At 41.3% G+C, this 16,510-nt stretch overlaps 2 protein-coding genes across 2 annotated transcripts; both read right to left on the bottom strand.

Annotated features, from left to right (window-relative positions):
- Positions 1-33: 33 nt before the first annotated feature.
- mmp19 (matrix metallopeptidase 19) lies at positions 34-4,424 on the bottom strand. Its single transcript, XM_072382376.1, has 10 exons — positions 4,348-4,424; positions 3,942-4,204; positions 3,695-3,780; positions 3,387-3,517; positions 2,680-2,892; positions 2,330-2,575; positions 1,661-1,786; positions 1,170-1,334; positions 939-1,066; positions 34-807 (listed from the first exon to the last, which is right to left on the bottom strand). The coding sequence occupies exons 1-10, from the start codon at positions 4,388-4,390 to the stop codon at positions 577-579; spliced, it is 1,632 nt and encodes a 543-aa protein (XP_072238477.1). The 5' UTR covers positions 4,391-4,424; the 3' UTR covers positions 34-576.
- A 1,482-nt stretch (positions 4,425-5,906) lies between these two features.
- Positions 5,907-16,211, bottom strand: suox (sulfite oxidase). The gene is made up of 5 exons (XM_072382366.1): positions 16,065-16,211; positions 12,703-12,773; positions 12,255-12,435; positions 10,984-11,253; positions 5,907-10,348 (listed from the first exon to the last, which is right to left on the bottom strand). Exons 2-5 carry the CDS (start codon positions 12,759-12,761, stop codon positions 9,125-9,127), a joined length of 1,734 nt encoding a protein of 577 aa, XP_072238467.1. The 5' UTR covers positions 12,762-12,773; positions 16,065-16,211; the 3' UTR covers positions 5,907-9,124.
- Positions 16,212-16,510: the final 299 nt, after the last annotated feature.

The following is a 16,510-nucleotide window of genomic DNA, read 5'->3' as shown; positions in this document are numbered from 1 at the left end:
GCAAGTTGTTTTAATTTGACAGAGACAGGAGTCTTAATTGTTCAAATGTCTTTAATTATAGAAAATATTTTCACAAAATATGAGACCACAAGTCCATGTCGCGTGGTCACAGACTAATAATTCACTACATGGTGTCAGTGTGCACTGAACTTGCTTAAGAAGCTGGTTAAACAAAACTGAAACAATAAGCGTTTGCTCCTTTCATCATATTACATCACACCGTAACTATTGCGACACATAATCTAAGACACGTGTCAAAGAAAAAAAAAACACAGAGCCTTGATTTCTCCCCATGATCAAACTTACGCTTGGACAAGTCAGCAGACAAGAAAGTCACAAAAACGCAGCTCAAGAGGTGAATCCTCACAGAAATCAACCTGCTCTGGAGGACATTGGTTGTAATGATATCCAGTGAAATGAAATCAGTTCTCACACTAGTTTTCTTTATCGTGGTCAGTGCTGATACCCAAATCAATCACTGCTGTTGAGCCTGCATGCTTGTCAATGGCCTTGAGGCGTGAACCAGCGCCCCTGCTTCAGGCCTCTTGGTGTCTGCTGCCCCCTGATGGTTGCACTCTAGCATCGCATCCAGCGCTCCTTCTTGCTCAGCGGGTATCCTTTGTCAACTCTCAGCAGCTCATTCACTCGCCAGTACTCGTCCCCTTTGAAGACGAAGATCTTGCCATTGTTCCAGGTGAGGGCTGCGTCAGGATTGGATGGTACTCCGGAGAAGAGCATGCTGAGCGGTTTGGGGTAGAAAGTGAAGTCGTTGTACTTCAGCTCATCAAACTGCCAGTACTCTGATCCCTGCGCAGGAAAGCAGCAAACAGAGGGAGCAAAAAAAAACAAAAAAAACAGCATTTGTTCAGGAATGATCATAGATGTAAACATGTTTAGTTTAAGGGGTTAGTTTGAATGCCACGTCTCTCCATAGATACCTTAATGAAGACCAGCTTTTTGTTCTTCTGCAGGTACAAGGCTGCACTGACGTTAGGCGGGACCTTTTTCACCTGTTTAGGGTAGCCCGAGTCAAGCATGAATCTTGTATACCTCCACACTTTACTGCCTGTGACCAGAGAGAATTCCAACCTTTGATATTCAGCGAAGACAGCCGCAGAACAGAAGGAAGCCTGCTGCACTGCAGCTTTACCAAACAAAGATTACTCTACCTTTAAAGAAGTATGTCTTGTTGGTTCTTTGAGAGTGCACAGCGGCATTTAGGTTTCCAGGGAGTTCCTTCCATAGTCTGCTGATTCTTAATGGCGTGTTATGTCCCAGGTCGGAGATGGTCCAGACATAATCCCCACTAAAAGCAAAGGTTTTCTCCCACGGACCTGGTTTAACAAATGTTCATATATTGATACTTCACGTGGAAAAGACTTGAAAACCTACAAATAACAATTGCAAGAAATTGGATCTCTTTTGAATCAATTCCACTTTTTGGACTAATGATTTGCTTCCTTAGCTGTTTTAAAAATGTGCCTATCACAGATTTTAGGTGTTTATATCAGCAAACAAACACCTCTAGCATGAGTTCATATTATTTTGTCTGCCCTCTGTAAAACAAGTGTGTTTATGCTCATGGTTTTTGCTCATTTTAACAAGCTGTAATGCATGCAGGTAAGCTAGCTGTTCTGACAATAGTTCAGTAAAAACGTACCTAATATAATGGCATCGAGCACAGCGGTGCAGGGATCAGGGATACGCTCACTTCCATCGCTGCTTTCTGTGGGAAACAGCCTGTCTGGAGTTGTTGGGGTAGCTAAAGGGCTGGAGATGCGTTTCCCTGCAACAACATCAACAAAACCAGTGAAGACCAAATCAATGCTGTTTCAAAGTTTCATATTACATTTGTTAGGTGATGGCATTATAGTGTTCTTTAAATACACCAGACCCCCCCCCGTGGCATAACCGGCCTGGTCTGATGGTTTATGGATCAGATACTTTGAATGTGTTACCGTCGTAGCTTAGTTTGTATCTGAAAGACTATAAGAGTGGCTTGACCTTCTTCAGCTGAACCCTATAGAGTTTGGCACACACTTAAACAAGGACTGAGCAGCTTTCTCTCTGTCACTACGGGCAAACTGGCCATTTTTGGGGCCTTAAAGGACTAAAACTGACAGAAGGTGAATACAGGGGCTGCAGTGAACAATATGAAAAACCTTTTGTTTTTCTTTTTTAAGATTAAAGCATGTAGTGGTTTTACACTAGTTGATGTCCAAAATAACTTATGAACTTGTAAATAACTAGTGAACCTGCAAATAAGCTTTAAAAAAGGGTCAATGTAAACATCTACCAGTCTAGTCTCTGAACCACTTGATGCACTCACCGTATAATGCCTGGATGCCTTTCACATCATCTGAATGCAGCCTGAAGTTGGAACGATAACCAGTGTAGACGGGAGCCATCAGAGCGGTTCTGAACTGAGAGTGGCCCAGACCGAGAGCGTGGCCTATCTCATGGGCAGCTACAATACGCAGATTAGTGCCTAAATATGACCGCTCAGTCCAGAACTCATCCTCATCAAAATGAACAATACCAGATTCTGGTGACTCAGCATGAGCCAGAACGTGACCTGAAAGGAGTGCAGACACACAGCAACGATTAGATGATCCAGAGGCAGAGTGACAGTTCACTGTGGACAGGTCAGTGAAAAAAAAGATCAGAATGGAAACGAACCCCGGCCATCAAACGGGACAGAGCAGAAGCCATCTTTCTTGTGAAAGGAGATTCTTATGTCTGCTCTGCCGTAGTCGACTTCTCTGAAAGTCAGCGCTGCCACATCACTCCAGTACCTGAAGGCAGAACGGATGGCCGCCGCGACCTCAGATTTTAACATGTCAGGTGTGTAGTTGTAGATGCGGTAGGTCAGAATCTTTTTTCTCCAACGCCCTGAGAGAGAGAAGAATCCTTTTTTTCTAAGTCACCGTCACAAAAAGTTTTAGAAATGTATTATTGAGAAAACATCGAGACTGTTACATCTTATCTAATCTCTGGCCATGTAGTGATTTCTAAGAATCTTTACCACTGCAACCTTTGCATCTTTTCTTTCCAGTGGTAAACATTACTTCTAGAAGTTGTCTTAGTTTTTCTTTTGTTTTGTTTGGAAGTTGCTGCATTTACAGATTAAATCATTTATCTACAGCATTAATGATTCTTGATCTTGTAGCCTGGTATTGTAAAAATATGCATTTTATCAGATCTATCCTCTCTGCCAATTTGTGACATCTTCTCCCACCGTTGTCGATTAAAACAAGACAGTTTCTCTTGGCTTTAAAGTCAACACTAATGACATAGATAATAGCGGCTTCATCTTAAAGTTAATTTTCTGGAGTAAACTTAGACATTTGGATATTAAAATCACTGATATCTAGATTTTGACGCACCCATCACTCTGTACTTTTGTAATTTCTTGTTAAAAGGATCCTCCAAACCACAGCGGGGCTGTCTCATCACCTCCAGGGTAGCTTCTTCTAACTCTCCAACAGGGGGCAGATCATTCACCCTCTGGAAGACTCTGACAAGACAAGAGACAATCAAACATATGAAAACTGATTTTCTTTAAAAAAAATTTAAAAAACAGCAACAAAAAACCCCCGAAACACTAACCGCGTCCTCTGTAGGATGTTTCTCTCGAACAGAATGATCTAATAGTTGCTGTGGCCTAAACTTAACCAGTCAAAGATCATGTCACCTGAGTGCTTCAATGACCTCCTCCAGATAATGAGGGTCCTGTGGATCGGCGGGGTCATCCAGGTAGCCATACTGCCTCAAATATGCCTGCACATGTGGACACAAACAAATCGTTTGTGTGTTTGAAGGGATGTTTGAACTTATTTAGTGTACTTTAAAGTGTCTGACAGTTGAGACTTAAAAAAAAAAAGAAAGAAAGATTGAAAGTAAATGTTCGAGCGCGTTACGTATGCAAGTTGTAATCTTACCTTGGCTTCATCTAATTCTGCCCATTGCACCACTGCACTCCATGTACCTTTGAGGCTGAGCACCAGCACCAGCATCATCAGCCCTAAATAGTCCATCATCAAATTTTCATGGACAGATTCTGTCCCGGATATCCACAGCTGGTGCTTTACAGCCTGAGAAGTGCTCAGCAGAGTCTCGCAGCAGACTCTTTGTGTTCTGGGCTCCCCCGGCAGTTTTAACTCAAGCGTGCATGAGTCAGCCCTGTGGCTACGATGATCCACCTCTGAAGAATGAGAATTACAAGAGCAGCCAGTTACCCACGTGTCTGTTAAATTGTACAGCTGTTCAGGGAGGATGTGGGGCTTTTAAGTTTTAGTTTAGTAAGTTTTAGCAAGTTCAGCTTCATTATAAATGGAGGATACTCACCTAACAGGATAATTCCCTTGCTTCTCTTCAGGATCAGAGGCATTCTGTTGTGTTCTGCTGTTAATACACTACAGGATGTCCTGTGTATATCAGCTTAAGTTTTTCTTGTAAACCACAAGAGGAGCCCCCCCCCCCTCACAAAACAAATATTTCTGTTTTTAACAAAATTATGATCAATAAAGTGTGACGCTAAGCATTTGCAGTGTGTGGGAGACCAGCAGTGATACCTTTTAAACACAACCCACCACAGAAATGTTAGTCTTCTACTAACAAAAGGCACATTTATCATCATTAAAACTGTATTTATCTGTACTCTACAGCATGGTGCATGTGTACTCAACTTTAAATGCAAACATGATTAAATTGACAAAGTAAAGCTGCTCACAAGGAGCCCACAAATAAAAACCACCCACCCGTACAGAGCAAGTGTGAGTCTCTGTAAGTTTCATGCACTAGTCTTGACACGTTTCCTTATAAGAAATAATAGGCTCATGGCACACTAGCTGTCCCGCATCAAAGTTAGCAATTAGTTAACATTATCTAACTGGTAACACCATAGAAACAAAAGCCCTTCCCCCCTCCCTATTCTTCTCTAAATGTAGGACTTGATGCACCAAAGTCTATGAGTATGAGTTGAGTATATTGTTTTTTCTGGGGGCATTTCTGTCAGCTGGAATTGATTTATAACAGACGAGTTATGAGACAGTAATAACTCAGTCACAGTCTCCTCAGATTCAAATAAGTTTTTCTTATTGTTTCTTTTTTTAAGATGAACTCGATGCGCTGATGCATTTTGTCTGTTTTTCAAGAACTGCCTGTTGGAGTTTAGGCTATTAAAGTGGCGTGACTTCGTTAGCGCTCATCCTCTATCATCAGCACATTTTGTGACTATTTTCATCAGACGAGATCAGCTTTGGGTTTGACAGTCAGCCAAATCTTAATTTCTTTCGGTGGAAGCAGGACTAATTTTTGATCAATGTAGGGAAGTTTGCAGCTGCTCAAAACAACAAGCAAAGTCAAGTGTACATACGTAAAAAAAGAAAAAAAAAGCTAATTCCAAAGGGCCTTAAATTAGACACGACAGACTGCTGTTTAACATCCTGGTGCAAATGTTTAAATAAATCCAGTTTTATCCAGTTAAACAGCAGATGTTAGTTCATGGCTGGCATCTTATTGCCTCTTGAGGTAATGCAGAGGTACCACTTTTTCATCTATGTAACAATAATATGATGACTTCCTGTCCAACCGTTTGATTATACCCAAAGTATAAGTAACTAGGTTTTAGCATTTATTTGCTTAAGCACTGGCACTGTCATACTATGATTTTTCATAGGAAGTCATCTCAGAGGTTCCAGCCACATCCAGCCTATTCATCAGCGGATTATGATACATCAACCTGAAAAAGCACAACTGTGCGAGGCTGTATTTTCCACCAGTGCGACATTTCCTTGTTGATGCTGACCAGTTAATTTTATGCTTCCTCTATTAGTCACTTTTGGGACAGATTACTGCTAATTTAAATGAAAAAAAAAAGAAAAGTACAATAAGCAAGAACAAGCAAGTGGGAGTACAGAATGCTTTATTCTGGGAAATGCTGCTTTTGGCATTGTTGCGTAGCACTCGCGCGCACATGCACACAAAGGCCAAATACACAGTATTACATCATTTATCACTATGACGTACATGTATAAGAGAGTTTTATTGCTCATAAGAGATGTTACTGGTCACTTTTAGGTCATTTCTCCTACAACCAAGTGAGCGGTACATGACTGTGCACCACTCATCCAGGCTTTACAGTTTTGTGTTTGAAACTCAAAGTGAAAATGAAAGTTTAACCTTCTTCGTTATTCTTGAGTCAGAAACAGATGCACCCTAGATTCTAAGGAAATATATCTGCTTTTATCACATTTGATCCTCTTCAAGTCACAAAAAAGCAAAGTGCGGGTAAACATATGGAATGAGAAAGCCCATTCATCACAAAGACAACTTAATTGAGAAATCGCCAACAGCTTACATGGATACATCCATGCAGTCTCTATCGTATATCCAACCAGTTTGATCCTTACGCTGACATCTGTTAGGAAACTTTTGTTCTTTTTCCAGGAGGCTGTTTTGAGTCATTTCATATCCTGTTTACATGTCTAGTTATTTGAAAAACAATATACAGATGCCTTAGGAAGCTTGCTAAAGCCAAAAATAACAAAGTCCAGAACATTTATCATCAAAGACAGAAGTGTGCAGTATAAGCATTTATTGGTCAGGTGAAACCTACTCCCAGCATTTCAAAATGTGCAAATCTCATGTCAACGTCAGCTTGCAAAACCACACACTGTGACACACGTGAGCATCATCTTTTTGGCTTTTTAATGTCGAGAGAAAAAAGGTCTTGTAGAGCCGTTTTCTGTTATAATCGGGTTTATTTGGCTTGAGTGCTTTTACTTAATATGCAGCTATAAAACATAAAATCTCTTCTTTTCTTTAGAAATGTGCATATGTCTCTTTCAAAGACAAACAGGTACTTCTGGAAAAATCTATTCTTTGAATGAAATTATGAAAAGCTGGATATGATCTTAACATATTTAATAGAGCACTTTAAGTACTTAATCATAAAAATATTTAAATCAACTTCAAAAGAGAAACAAGATGACATTTAGTTGCCTTTCATCCAAACTGCAGTCAGCCCGTCATCATTCTGCACCTGATCTGATGACAAAACGAGTTAATCTAAGAAGTGCTGCGTGGCACTGACACTTATTCAGCTTTAGCACATGAATCAGCAGAGGCAAGTCAGTGTAAAACTGGAAGTCTTCATTCATCAACTTTAAGGCAGTTCAGCAGCTGACTGTAGAAATAAAGGAAAGATTTCACAATATTATGAATGAATGCACACATTTCATTTTAATCATACTGTAAATAAGACTTTGTGAAAATCTGTGCAGTTACTCCAGCTCATACGAATTCAAAAAGGTAATAAATATATAGACGGACAGTTCGGCTTCCCTTCCTAATTTAGCTGGACTCAATACTCCTCTCTGTGCAAAGCCGTTTTCATGTTCTAGATGTCCTGAAGCAACAGTAGGTAAAAGCACAAATGCCTGCAACAACCATCCTGGACAGCTGAGTGCTGCCTTCCGCTCACTCTCCTCTATTGTGGATATGTGCAGATACATGTCGTAATTACACAAACACAATAAGGCGTGTCATCTGCTTCCTGCAACGTCTTCCTCGCATCTCCATGCAGAAAACATCCCGCTGTGATGCGCTCGTGGGACCAGAAACTGCTAAAAAAGTTAGAACCAAACGGGCCGTACTTTATGTTTATGCAGTTGGGAGAACGCATTTTATCCAAAGCAACTTACAAATGAGGATATAACAATGCAGCTAGCATCAAAGCTAACAATAAGCTACACAGAAGGAAAACCACTCGTCAGGCTCTGTCAGAGGTGACAGTGTAGAGATTGAGCGCAGGTATGGAGGGAAGAACAGAAAGAGAAAGTGCAGTAGAGGGGGAAGGGACGTACAGGGTAAGAGCTACAGAAGGAGATGCTCTCTGAAGAGCTGGCTCTTCAAGAGTCTTTTGAAGATGGACAGGGACGCCCCTGTTCTGGTAGCGCTGGGGAGGTCCAGATTGTCTTCAGCGTGGTGTAGGCACTGCTAAACGACAATCCTTTGATGATCAGAGTGACCGAGTTGCCTTTGAGAGAGCATTCAAGTAGATTCCATTAAGCACTTTGTAGGCTAACATCAGTGATTTGAATTTGATGCTAAGGGTAGCCAGTGGAGCTCTTTTAGGCTGATTGAAGACCAGACGCGTCGCTGCGTTCTGGACCATCTGCTGAGGTTTCACAGCACAGACTGGGAGACCAGTTAGGAGGGCGTCGCAGTAGTCAAGGCGGGAGATGACCATAGACTGCACCAGGAGCTGGGTGGCATGCTTTCTCTTGTTGGTGTATAAAAACGGCATTAAAAATCATCACACATTTTGCATTTTTTCTCTCTGTAAAATACAGCAAAGAGAGACACCTGGTACACATCAGGCCACAACTGTGCTCGAGCACAGCCCAGAGATCTGTGCTGTACCATAAACGCAGCCGAGTGTTATGCAGTAGTGTTTTACTTCATATTACCAACAATAGATCACGAGGCCACCGCTGATGTGCGAAGTAAAAGAGAAAGCTGGAGATGCAAAAGAGCTCCTATTAATTCTAATTTCCTTCCTAGATTGATTGCTGTCTCAGTATTTAGCTGTTCTGAGTGAACACTCAATTCAACTACATTAAAACTGGCCTTTATTTCAAGTAATACCTTTCTACTTGGCTTATAACTCCACAGCATGCATATCATTTTCAGTATCCCTTTATGAAAATTTTCTTTGAAATAAACCTGCATGTTAATCATAAATTTAACTTAAGCCTACAAACATACCAAATGTTCATTAAGAATGACTACAAAAACAATTTCAGTCTCACAAAGGTACAAAATTAAGCGAACCACTTCTTCACTTTAGACTAAGTGTAAGCGATTAGAGCAGATGACCACACATACTTGGGTTAGTCATCGACAGCCTCCTGCTTTGTTCAACATAGCTGTAAATCTTTTAAATCTCACAACAGAATTGCATAAATATGCCAAGGCTACTTTCTGAGAATACCTCAGGTTACTGAGCAACTCCACAAATAAACGGATTCCTTCTTCTGTTGACACATGTCGAAAACAAATTTCATTCCACGATGACTCAGTTTTAGGCATAAATATTTTTCAGGTCTGGAGGGGAAGTCTAGTCCTCGCTCTCCTCCTCTCTGACCCTCACCTTCACTCTGTGCCAGGCATTGCTAAGCACGCCCCTCAGGTTCCAGATGGGAGCAATCGTGTCCGGCTGAATGTTGTAACTGTTGTCAACTGCCTTGGAGATAATCTCCAGCTCTTGAGCGTCAGCTGGAAAAGGAGCAGAAACCTCCCACAGCTTCCAGGCCCAGGCTCGTCCTGGTGGAGGCGAAGGCTCGGGACTCTGCCCCTTGTCGCTGCTCCTCAGCTGCGCCACCTGCCACGTCTTTCCTCCATCCACAGAAACATCTACACGTACCACCTCTCTACCCCCACCGCTCCACGCGTAGCCCTTCACTGTCAACGTTTCGTCACTGCGGTCGAGCACGGCGCCATCTGCTGGTGTGGTGATGGCGGACTGAATGGGCAGCTCCTGGATGGCTGGAGCAGATTTGAAGTCCACCGTGTCCCAGTCTGTCCCAGGGGAGAACCCTTTGTAGTCGTTCTGCTGCCAGTGGCTGCTGCTCTCCTCTGCGCTCACTATGATCTTACCCAGCCACTTCACATTGCGGGCTCCCACAACGCCTGGTACCACAACCCGCACTGGGAAGCCATGGTCAGGGGGAATATCCTCACCATTCATCTCATAAGCCAGAAGCACATCACCTTCCTCACTGACTGCCTTGTTCAGAGGAATTGACGCACCATAAGTGGTCCCTGTCACATCTTTATCCAGTCCCTCAAACTGGACATGGCAAGCCCACTGGGCTACATCTGGCCCATAGCCAGCAGCCAGCAGCACATCCCTGAGCCTCGCACCACTCCATTTGGCATTACTGATAGCAGCTATGCCCCAATTAAGCCCTTTCACCTGTTTCACCTTGTTCATCTCACTTCGGCGGTTGCCCGCACACTGCAGCGTGGCTGTGATCGTGTGCTTGGGGAACCGGGTCTTCAAGTCTTCTAAAGACAGTGTCAGCACTCCTCCTGGTAGCCCCTCCACATGCAGCTGATATGAAGCCAGGTCCACCTGAGGAACTGGCAGGTGGTTTCTTTTGAAGAATAAAGCAGAGGGGGTGATGTAGCTGTCCGAGACAATCTCCGGAGGTGGCTCAGCATTGAAGGGCTTGAGGCTGTTGATGCGCAGGGCGGGGTGACGCTCTGGGTCAGAAGAGTAGGGGTCAGATGATTTCACAGACTGCTGCTTCTTCAAGTCTTCTAAGTTCAGCACACCAACCTAGTGTTAACCACAAAAACAAAGGTTTTATTAAACAGAATGGGACTAACCGCATATGCAGCATCATATATCATAAGCTGAACTAGACTATTCATCTAAACACAGCTACTATAAGCCATTAAGGTTTGTTGCAGCACATACGATTATCTGTGCTCAAAGTTAGAAGGCACTAAAGGTCTTAATGGGTTAAACTGATAGAGAAAACTTAAGTCAAGCCTTTTTTTCCAATGATCACTTGAGGGTCAGGACAAGGCAGACAACACATGAAACAAGTTGATTTAAGGATACCGTTAACAGAATCACCTCCATACAGCTGGAATAATACAAGTTCAAATTCATCTATTTCTCAAAGACAGGGCAGTGTGACTGAGTGACCATCAAATAGAAGTCAATAATGGATGACACATTTAGGGTTATTTAGTGATTTCTTGAAACATACACGTTTTGCACTCATCCATGTGTTGGACACAAGGCACAAAACTATTTCTGATACACTCCACAGATACAATTCAACTTCACATTCACTGCTTTAAAACAAGTTTTCTCTAAGTGAAAAAACACAAACCCAAAATGCTTGTAATCATATATTTTAGACATTTCCTAACGTTTCAGTTCAATATAGACTTGTATCCAACCTTATATTCTGAGAGGATTTCCAGCACATGTTCCTGATTGTGTACAGCATACAGCGACCAAAAGGGTTCAAGGGAACCTCCAGCTGCCAGCAGGATTTTATCCCCACCAGGGTGCATCGCCACAAACTCTGTGATGTCATAGACGCCACCTTTGTAAGTGACCCACACCCCGTCTTCCAGAGAGCGGTGCTTTGTGACTTCCTCCTGGCTGATGATGGGAAGAGGGGAGCTCTTCTCTCTGGCCTGCATCCCAACATCTTCCCGCTCAGCCTGCACAGGAGAGGAAACATCACTTCTGTCATCCATCAAACAGAAATCATTTCCAACTTCAACTTCAGATAATAATACATTTTAATTTAGAGTATGTAAACCTGCATATGGCAACCTTTACACAACAGCCCTGTACTTGAACAAAGTGCCTACGACTGTCAGCAGAGAAGATAAACAATCTAAAACTTCATTTACATTTAAGCTAATAATTGAATCCTTTCAACCAGCTCAAACTAACAGTCCACACAACTTTGAGCCCAGAGGCCAGTGCGAGTCAGCCAATGGGCCTTTAGTGTTATGTAATTCTTTAAAACGTTTCTGGAAACTTCTGAAGGAATGAGAGACGACATCTAGAGGAGACAGTGAGCTATTTCAGTACTGTGCAAAAGTCTTGAGCCACAACTCTGTCTGTTAAGACAAACAGACAGACAAACAAATGGATGCACATAGCAACAGGCTGCTGATAAAGAGCTTAAAATATCATTTAAAATAGTTGTGAGTAGACTCAACAATGGTTCATGCTTTGAATGATTCATACATCAGTGTTGAAAATGGTCAGGTATGAGGACAAGACAGACAGACAGTGAGTGAAAAAAAAAAAGCAGGCAATGTCCAAATAAAAAAAACTTAGAAAGACTTTCAGAAAGCCTGAAGAATCATTGCTCAAGATCAGTTTATGAGATAATAAAAAGCTAAAGAAGCCCCATAAAAAGTAAAAGTGAGGGCTGACTCCAGACCTTTGCACAGTGAGTCACAAACATTACTGCTGCGACCACAAATACTCTGGAAACTCTCTGGACACTCTGCAGCATCAATGTGTAAATAAATCGTTGTTATATTAAATCGAGGAGATTAAGACTCTAAGTTCATGTTTTCTCATTTCAACTTACTTGTTTGGTTGGAAAATAGTTATTAAATCTAATTAACTGAGTCAATGCAGCTTTAGCACAATAAAAGTGAATGTATCATATTCTGTCTTAAAGATCGAATCTCTTCCTAACCTTGTGCTGGTGTAGGCCATAAGCGAGTACAGCCCCTGTACCAGCCAGCAGCCCTGCCAGACCATATCTGAAGCTGGAACTGGTGGTGACACGCTGATACGATCTCTGGTCCTCACTGCTGCTGCTGCTGCTGCTGCAGAGACGAACTGCACACGATGTTACAGCAGGTGGCACCTGCAGCCTGAGAGAAGAAAAACAGTCAATGCTTACAGAGAAACTCAGCTCACTGGGTATAGAATGTTACCATATGTCCAATATTAAATGTGCATTTCTAATATCTTCACAAGATGTTAAAAAAGTGTGCAAAGTTACAAAAAAAGAAAAGAAAAAAGGGGGTTGGACACCACAATTCAGACAATGTTGTGACCATAAAAGGTAACATAACCATCTGCCAACAAGTTCTTCAAAGGCAGGTCAAGGTCGAATACTATGACAAACGATACTGTACCTTTGAGGGTTGAGAGGGCCAAATCGAGTCAGGCTGGTACAGCGTCTGAGAAGCAGCATTGCATTGGTGATCTAGGAAGATATTAAAAGAAAAAGCAGCCAATGACCAAATAAAAAAAACTTTGAAAGACTTTCAGAAAGCCTGAAGAATCATTGCTCAAGATCAGTTTATGAGATAATAAAAAGCTAAAGAAGCCCCATAAAAAGTAAAAGTGAGGGCTGACTCCAGACCTTTTGAACCAAAATACAACTGAATTAAAGTGAAATATCTCCAGTGAGCTCAAATGGATTTTAAACATTGTCTCCAACGGTCCACTCCAGATCTTTCTTCATAAAAGATCTAGAAACTATTTATCATTATCCAGAGGCTACAGAAGCTTGAGGATGAACAAAATGAGTATAACGTCTACGGGCCTGATTTTAAAAGGTATGTGGCAGTTTGTCTAGTGCCACAAACATTTATCTGACAGCTTATTTTTATATATTTGTTTTAGGATTTAGTAATAATGACAGACAATCATTCTCACATGTGTTTTAAAACAGCACCAAGGGAATGTGGAAGTTGTACAGGATCTTAATGTCTGAAACGTGGGATAACTGGTCACTGCAAACACGCTGTTCTTATCTTGAATTTGTACCGTTCATAGTTGATACGGTTCTCAGTAAATTTTCTCAACCCTTACAGAAAATGTGTTCTTGTTAACTTACAAACTGAACCTTTAAACCTTCGACTCCTACTCAACAGACCAACCAGCTGTTACTTCAATCTGCGAAATGAGCCAACCGGCAGAGGGGGAGTGAGCAGGAAAGAGGAGGAGGCTCCAGCTTCAGTTGTCATGTGGTTGTCATGTGTGAAACAGAAGCTGTGATAAACATATTCCCGCTCAGACGAACAATTTCATTTTACGTAGCTTGTGACACGTATTCAGGTTATGACTCAATGATTGTTCCACCCTGCAGAGGTCCAAAAGTCTTTAAACTTGAGCTAAATTCATTTGGGGTGGAGTGCTTTATGAGGAAAGATTAATGACTGACTAAAGAATAAAACTTTATAGATCCATTTTATCAGGAGAAGCCCAAGAACAAAATTCTAAGCACAAACACGGCAAATTCAATTACTTTCCATTAATGACAGATAACGTACACAGGAGCTCTGCTTTATCAGTCATTTGCACGCCTTTTATCAGTGTCTGCAATGGTAATGGAGGTTGTTAACGGTCATCTTGAAGCACCTTTAACTGAGACAGCAGTTAAAGTTGCTTCAAGATGCTGCTGCTTTACTACTTCAATTCACTCATTTTAAAAGTGAAACTGTAATCTCCTCCTGAGCCTCACAACATTCCTACCGAGGAATTACTTTCCTTTCTCGTGTAAGCATAATCATTTCCAGCCCTTTTGCCAAAAAAAAATAAAAAATAGAGACCTGTCTTACTCAAAATTGTGCTGGGATGAAATGAAATCGCTCTTTTAATAAATCCAACCTGAGACCATCATTTATTTATCAACACCCCTAATGTTTAAGTACATCGAGACCTTTAAATTTCACGGGATGACGCAGGATTAACCGAAAGCTTTGAGCTCTTAGGGATAATTTTCTAACTTTTCCCTCCAACCCACAGATAAATGACTGGGCTGCAGGTGGGCTTAAGCTGAGATTACTGCTGTAGGCATAGGACAACATAGCTATCACTGTGTTCACTATTGCAACACACAGTCCTGCCTTACAGCCAGTTCAGAATAGGATGGCTGTATGAAATAAAGACAACACACCTTTGGAGCGAGATAGGAAACCAAATACTGCTCCGTGTTTTGAGGGATAAAGATGCAATACAAGCTTTGAATAGATGCAAACATCTGTGGTGGGACGTAATGTCCTGATTAGGCTATGCTCTATGGCAAATAAACGGGAATATGAATGGAATATCTCATGTGCAACAGCTGCTTTGGCTGTTATGATTCCGGCTGTGTCACAATAACAGGCTGTTAAGTTGTCAAACCCACTCAGGTTTCTATTGCATCTTACAGTTTTTTTGCATCTTACAGAACCCACAGTGGGTTAAAACAGTACCACAACAAGGCAGAACAGATTCAGCTACTATTGCAACTGCAGTGTGAACAGCAGCTGAGCAGTTTCAGCTTTCAAAAGCTGGCCGAGAAGCTGAAGCTGAAGCTGTGCCAACGGCCAGAGGCTACACACTGTGGCATTTCTATCTTGATAAAGGTGGAAGGAACAATCATTTTGAGAGTGTCTGAGGATACGTTTCTAATGGTGACAGTTTGTTATGTGCTAGACCGAAATACTAACTCCTCAAGATTGAGGGGAATGATAAAATAACATGATGCAGGGCAACGGAAAAATATACACTGTAGACTCCCTGATCCAACTCTAGCTGTCACATTTACCCATATGTTTTATGCATGTCTCTTGCATTTGATAGATTGTCTGAAACCATATTATTACAGCATGATATTCTCAGGCAAAAACTTCATAATTAGATGTCAGGGTTGCTTCCCCAAAACATCTTCAGAATAAAGAAAAGGAAAACATTTAATGGATACTTTTAACTGTTTATGTAACAAAATAGTTCAGAAAACCTGTAAGGAAAGAAACGGTCTTCAGTAAAAGGTTTTATGGTATTTATATCTATAAAGTGTAGATCACAGGCTACATTTAGCAAGTATGTTACTTTAAAGAAATATATATTTCAACTGTTCAAATGAAAAACATACGATAAAAAGAATAAAAGGTAAGGATGTCAAACTGGGTTTCATCCTGTGTTCAGATTTTTAGATGTTTAGAAATGTTTGCTAGATTTATTTTGCATATTTAACTAAATAGCACACCTAATTCCAGAGAACTACCACTTTCCTCACACATGGTATTTATGTGGATGTATTTCAGATAAGCTCATTTATAAATGTGTGTGTGCGTGTGTGTACTTGAGCGATGGGCCAAAAGAACCTGGAGCAATTACGATAACTAGCCACAGCTGCTAACACTGATTATTATTATGATCATTTAGTTATTTGGCCTCGATACAACTTTCCAGAATCTGTTGAGATTTGCGTAAACAACGTGAGAGTCTCGTGAGAAAAATCTAACCTTTGACTACAGTCTTCTCTAAAACATTTTATATTAACTATAGTCAAACAAAATCAGCTTCACAATACTTGTCGGACGCTTCCTTGATGTTTACAGAACAAGTGTAAGCTAGCTACCGCCGATTAATCTGCGCGTGTACAGCATCATCCACCTGGCTAACTAAGCTAACATTAAAGTAAGCCCTCTTACCCATTCTTTAAAATGTGATTACAAGCCTTAATGTTAGCTCAAATTTCTTTCAACCAAATCAGTGTACTCACATCTCCTGGTACCGTCAGTGGTGAGTTTGTACCCAAATGTACTCCACGGTGCACGAGCGAAATGGTCTCTTGGAGGCTGTGAACGTTACACAAACACCGCGCGTGGTACGTTCAAGACAACTACTGCAGAGCTCAGGCCACCCGTAAGTCACTGTACAGGAGAAACGAGGCAGGTCAACCCCAAAATGATATAGCCAAACAATTGTTTAGAACATATGATATGCTGTAATGAGGACTGTTATATATTCTGGCTTTATTTATGCGAATAAATAGTGTACATCTTAACAAATGTAAAGGCTACAATCACAAATTCTACTCGTAGTCCACATTCATATGTTGAAAATAGCAAAAGCTGGAACGAACTCGGTTACAGATATTTACAGAACTAAGGTTTTCAATAAATGATACATGTAATATCACCAATTACAGCTTTTTACTTCTAATAA

Source organism: Leuresthes tenuis, unplaced genomic scaffold (assembly GCF_036924035.1).
Source record: "Leuresthes tenuis unplaced genomic scaffold, fLeuTen1.0.hap1 SCAF_3, whole genome shotgun sequence".
Taxonomy (NCBI): domain Eukaryota; kingdom Metazoa; phylum Chordata; class Actinopteri; order Atheriniformes; family Atherinopsidae; genus Leuresthes; species Leuresthes tenuis.
The sequence above is the reverse complement of the archived record's forward strand: the minus strand, read 5'-3'. Positions and strand labels throughout refer to the sequence as shown.

Bases quoted from the DNA above. Each gene is read 5' to 3' on its own strand.
- mmp19 (XM_072382376.1), bottom strand. From the start codon at position 4,390: ATGCCTCTGATCCTGAAGAGAAGCAAGGGAATTATCCTGTTAG. The intron at 4,205-4,347 runs GTGAGTATCCTC...CTCATTCTTCAG, and splicing joins CAAGGGAATTATCCTGTTAG to AGGTGGATCATCGTAGCCAC. The intron at 808-938 runs GTATCTATGGAG...TTTCCTGCGCAG, and splicing joins AAAAGCTGGTCTTCATTAAG to GGATCAGAGTACTGGCAGTT.
- suox (XM_072382366.1), bottom strand. From the start codon at position 12,761: ATGCTGCTTCTCAGACGCTGTACCAGCCTGACTCGATTTGGCCCTCTC. The intron at 11,254-12,254 runs GTTAGGAAGAGA...TCTCCTGTGCAG, and splicing joins ATGGCCTACACCAGCACAAG to GCTGAGCGGGAAGATGTTGG. The intron at 10,349-10,983 runs GTTGGATACAAG...GGTTAACACTAG, and splicing joins AAATCCTCTCAGAATATAAG to GTTGGTGTGCTGAACTTAGA.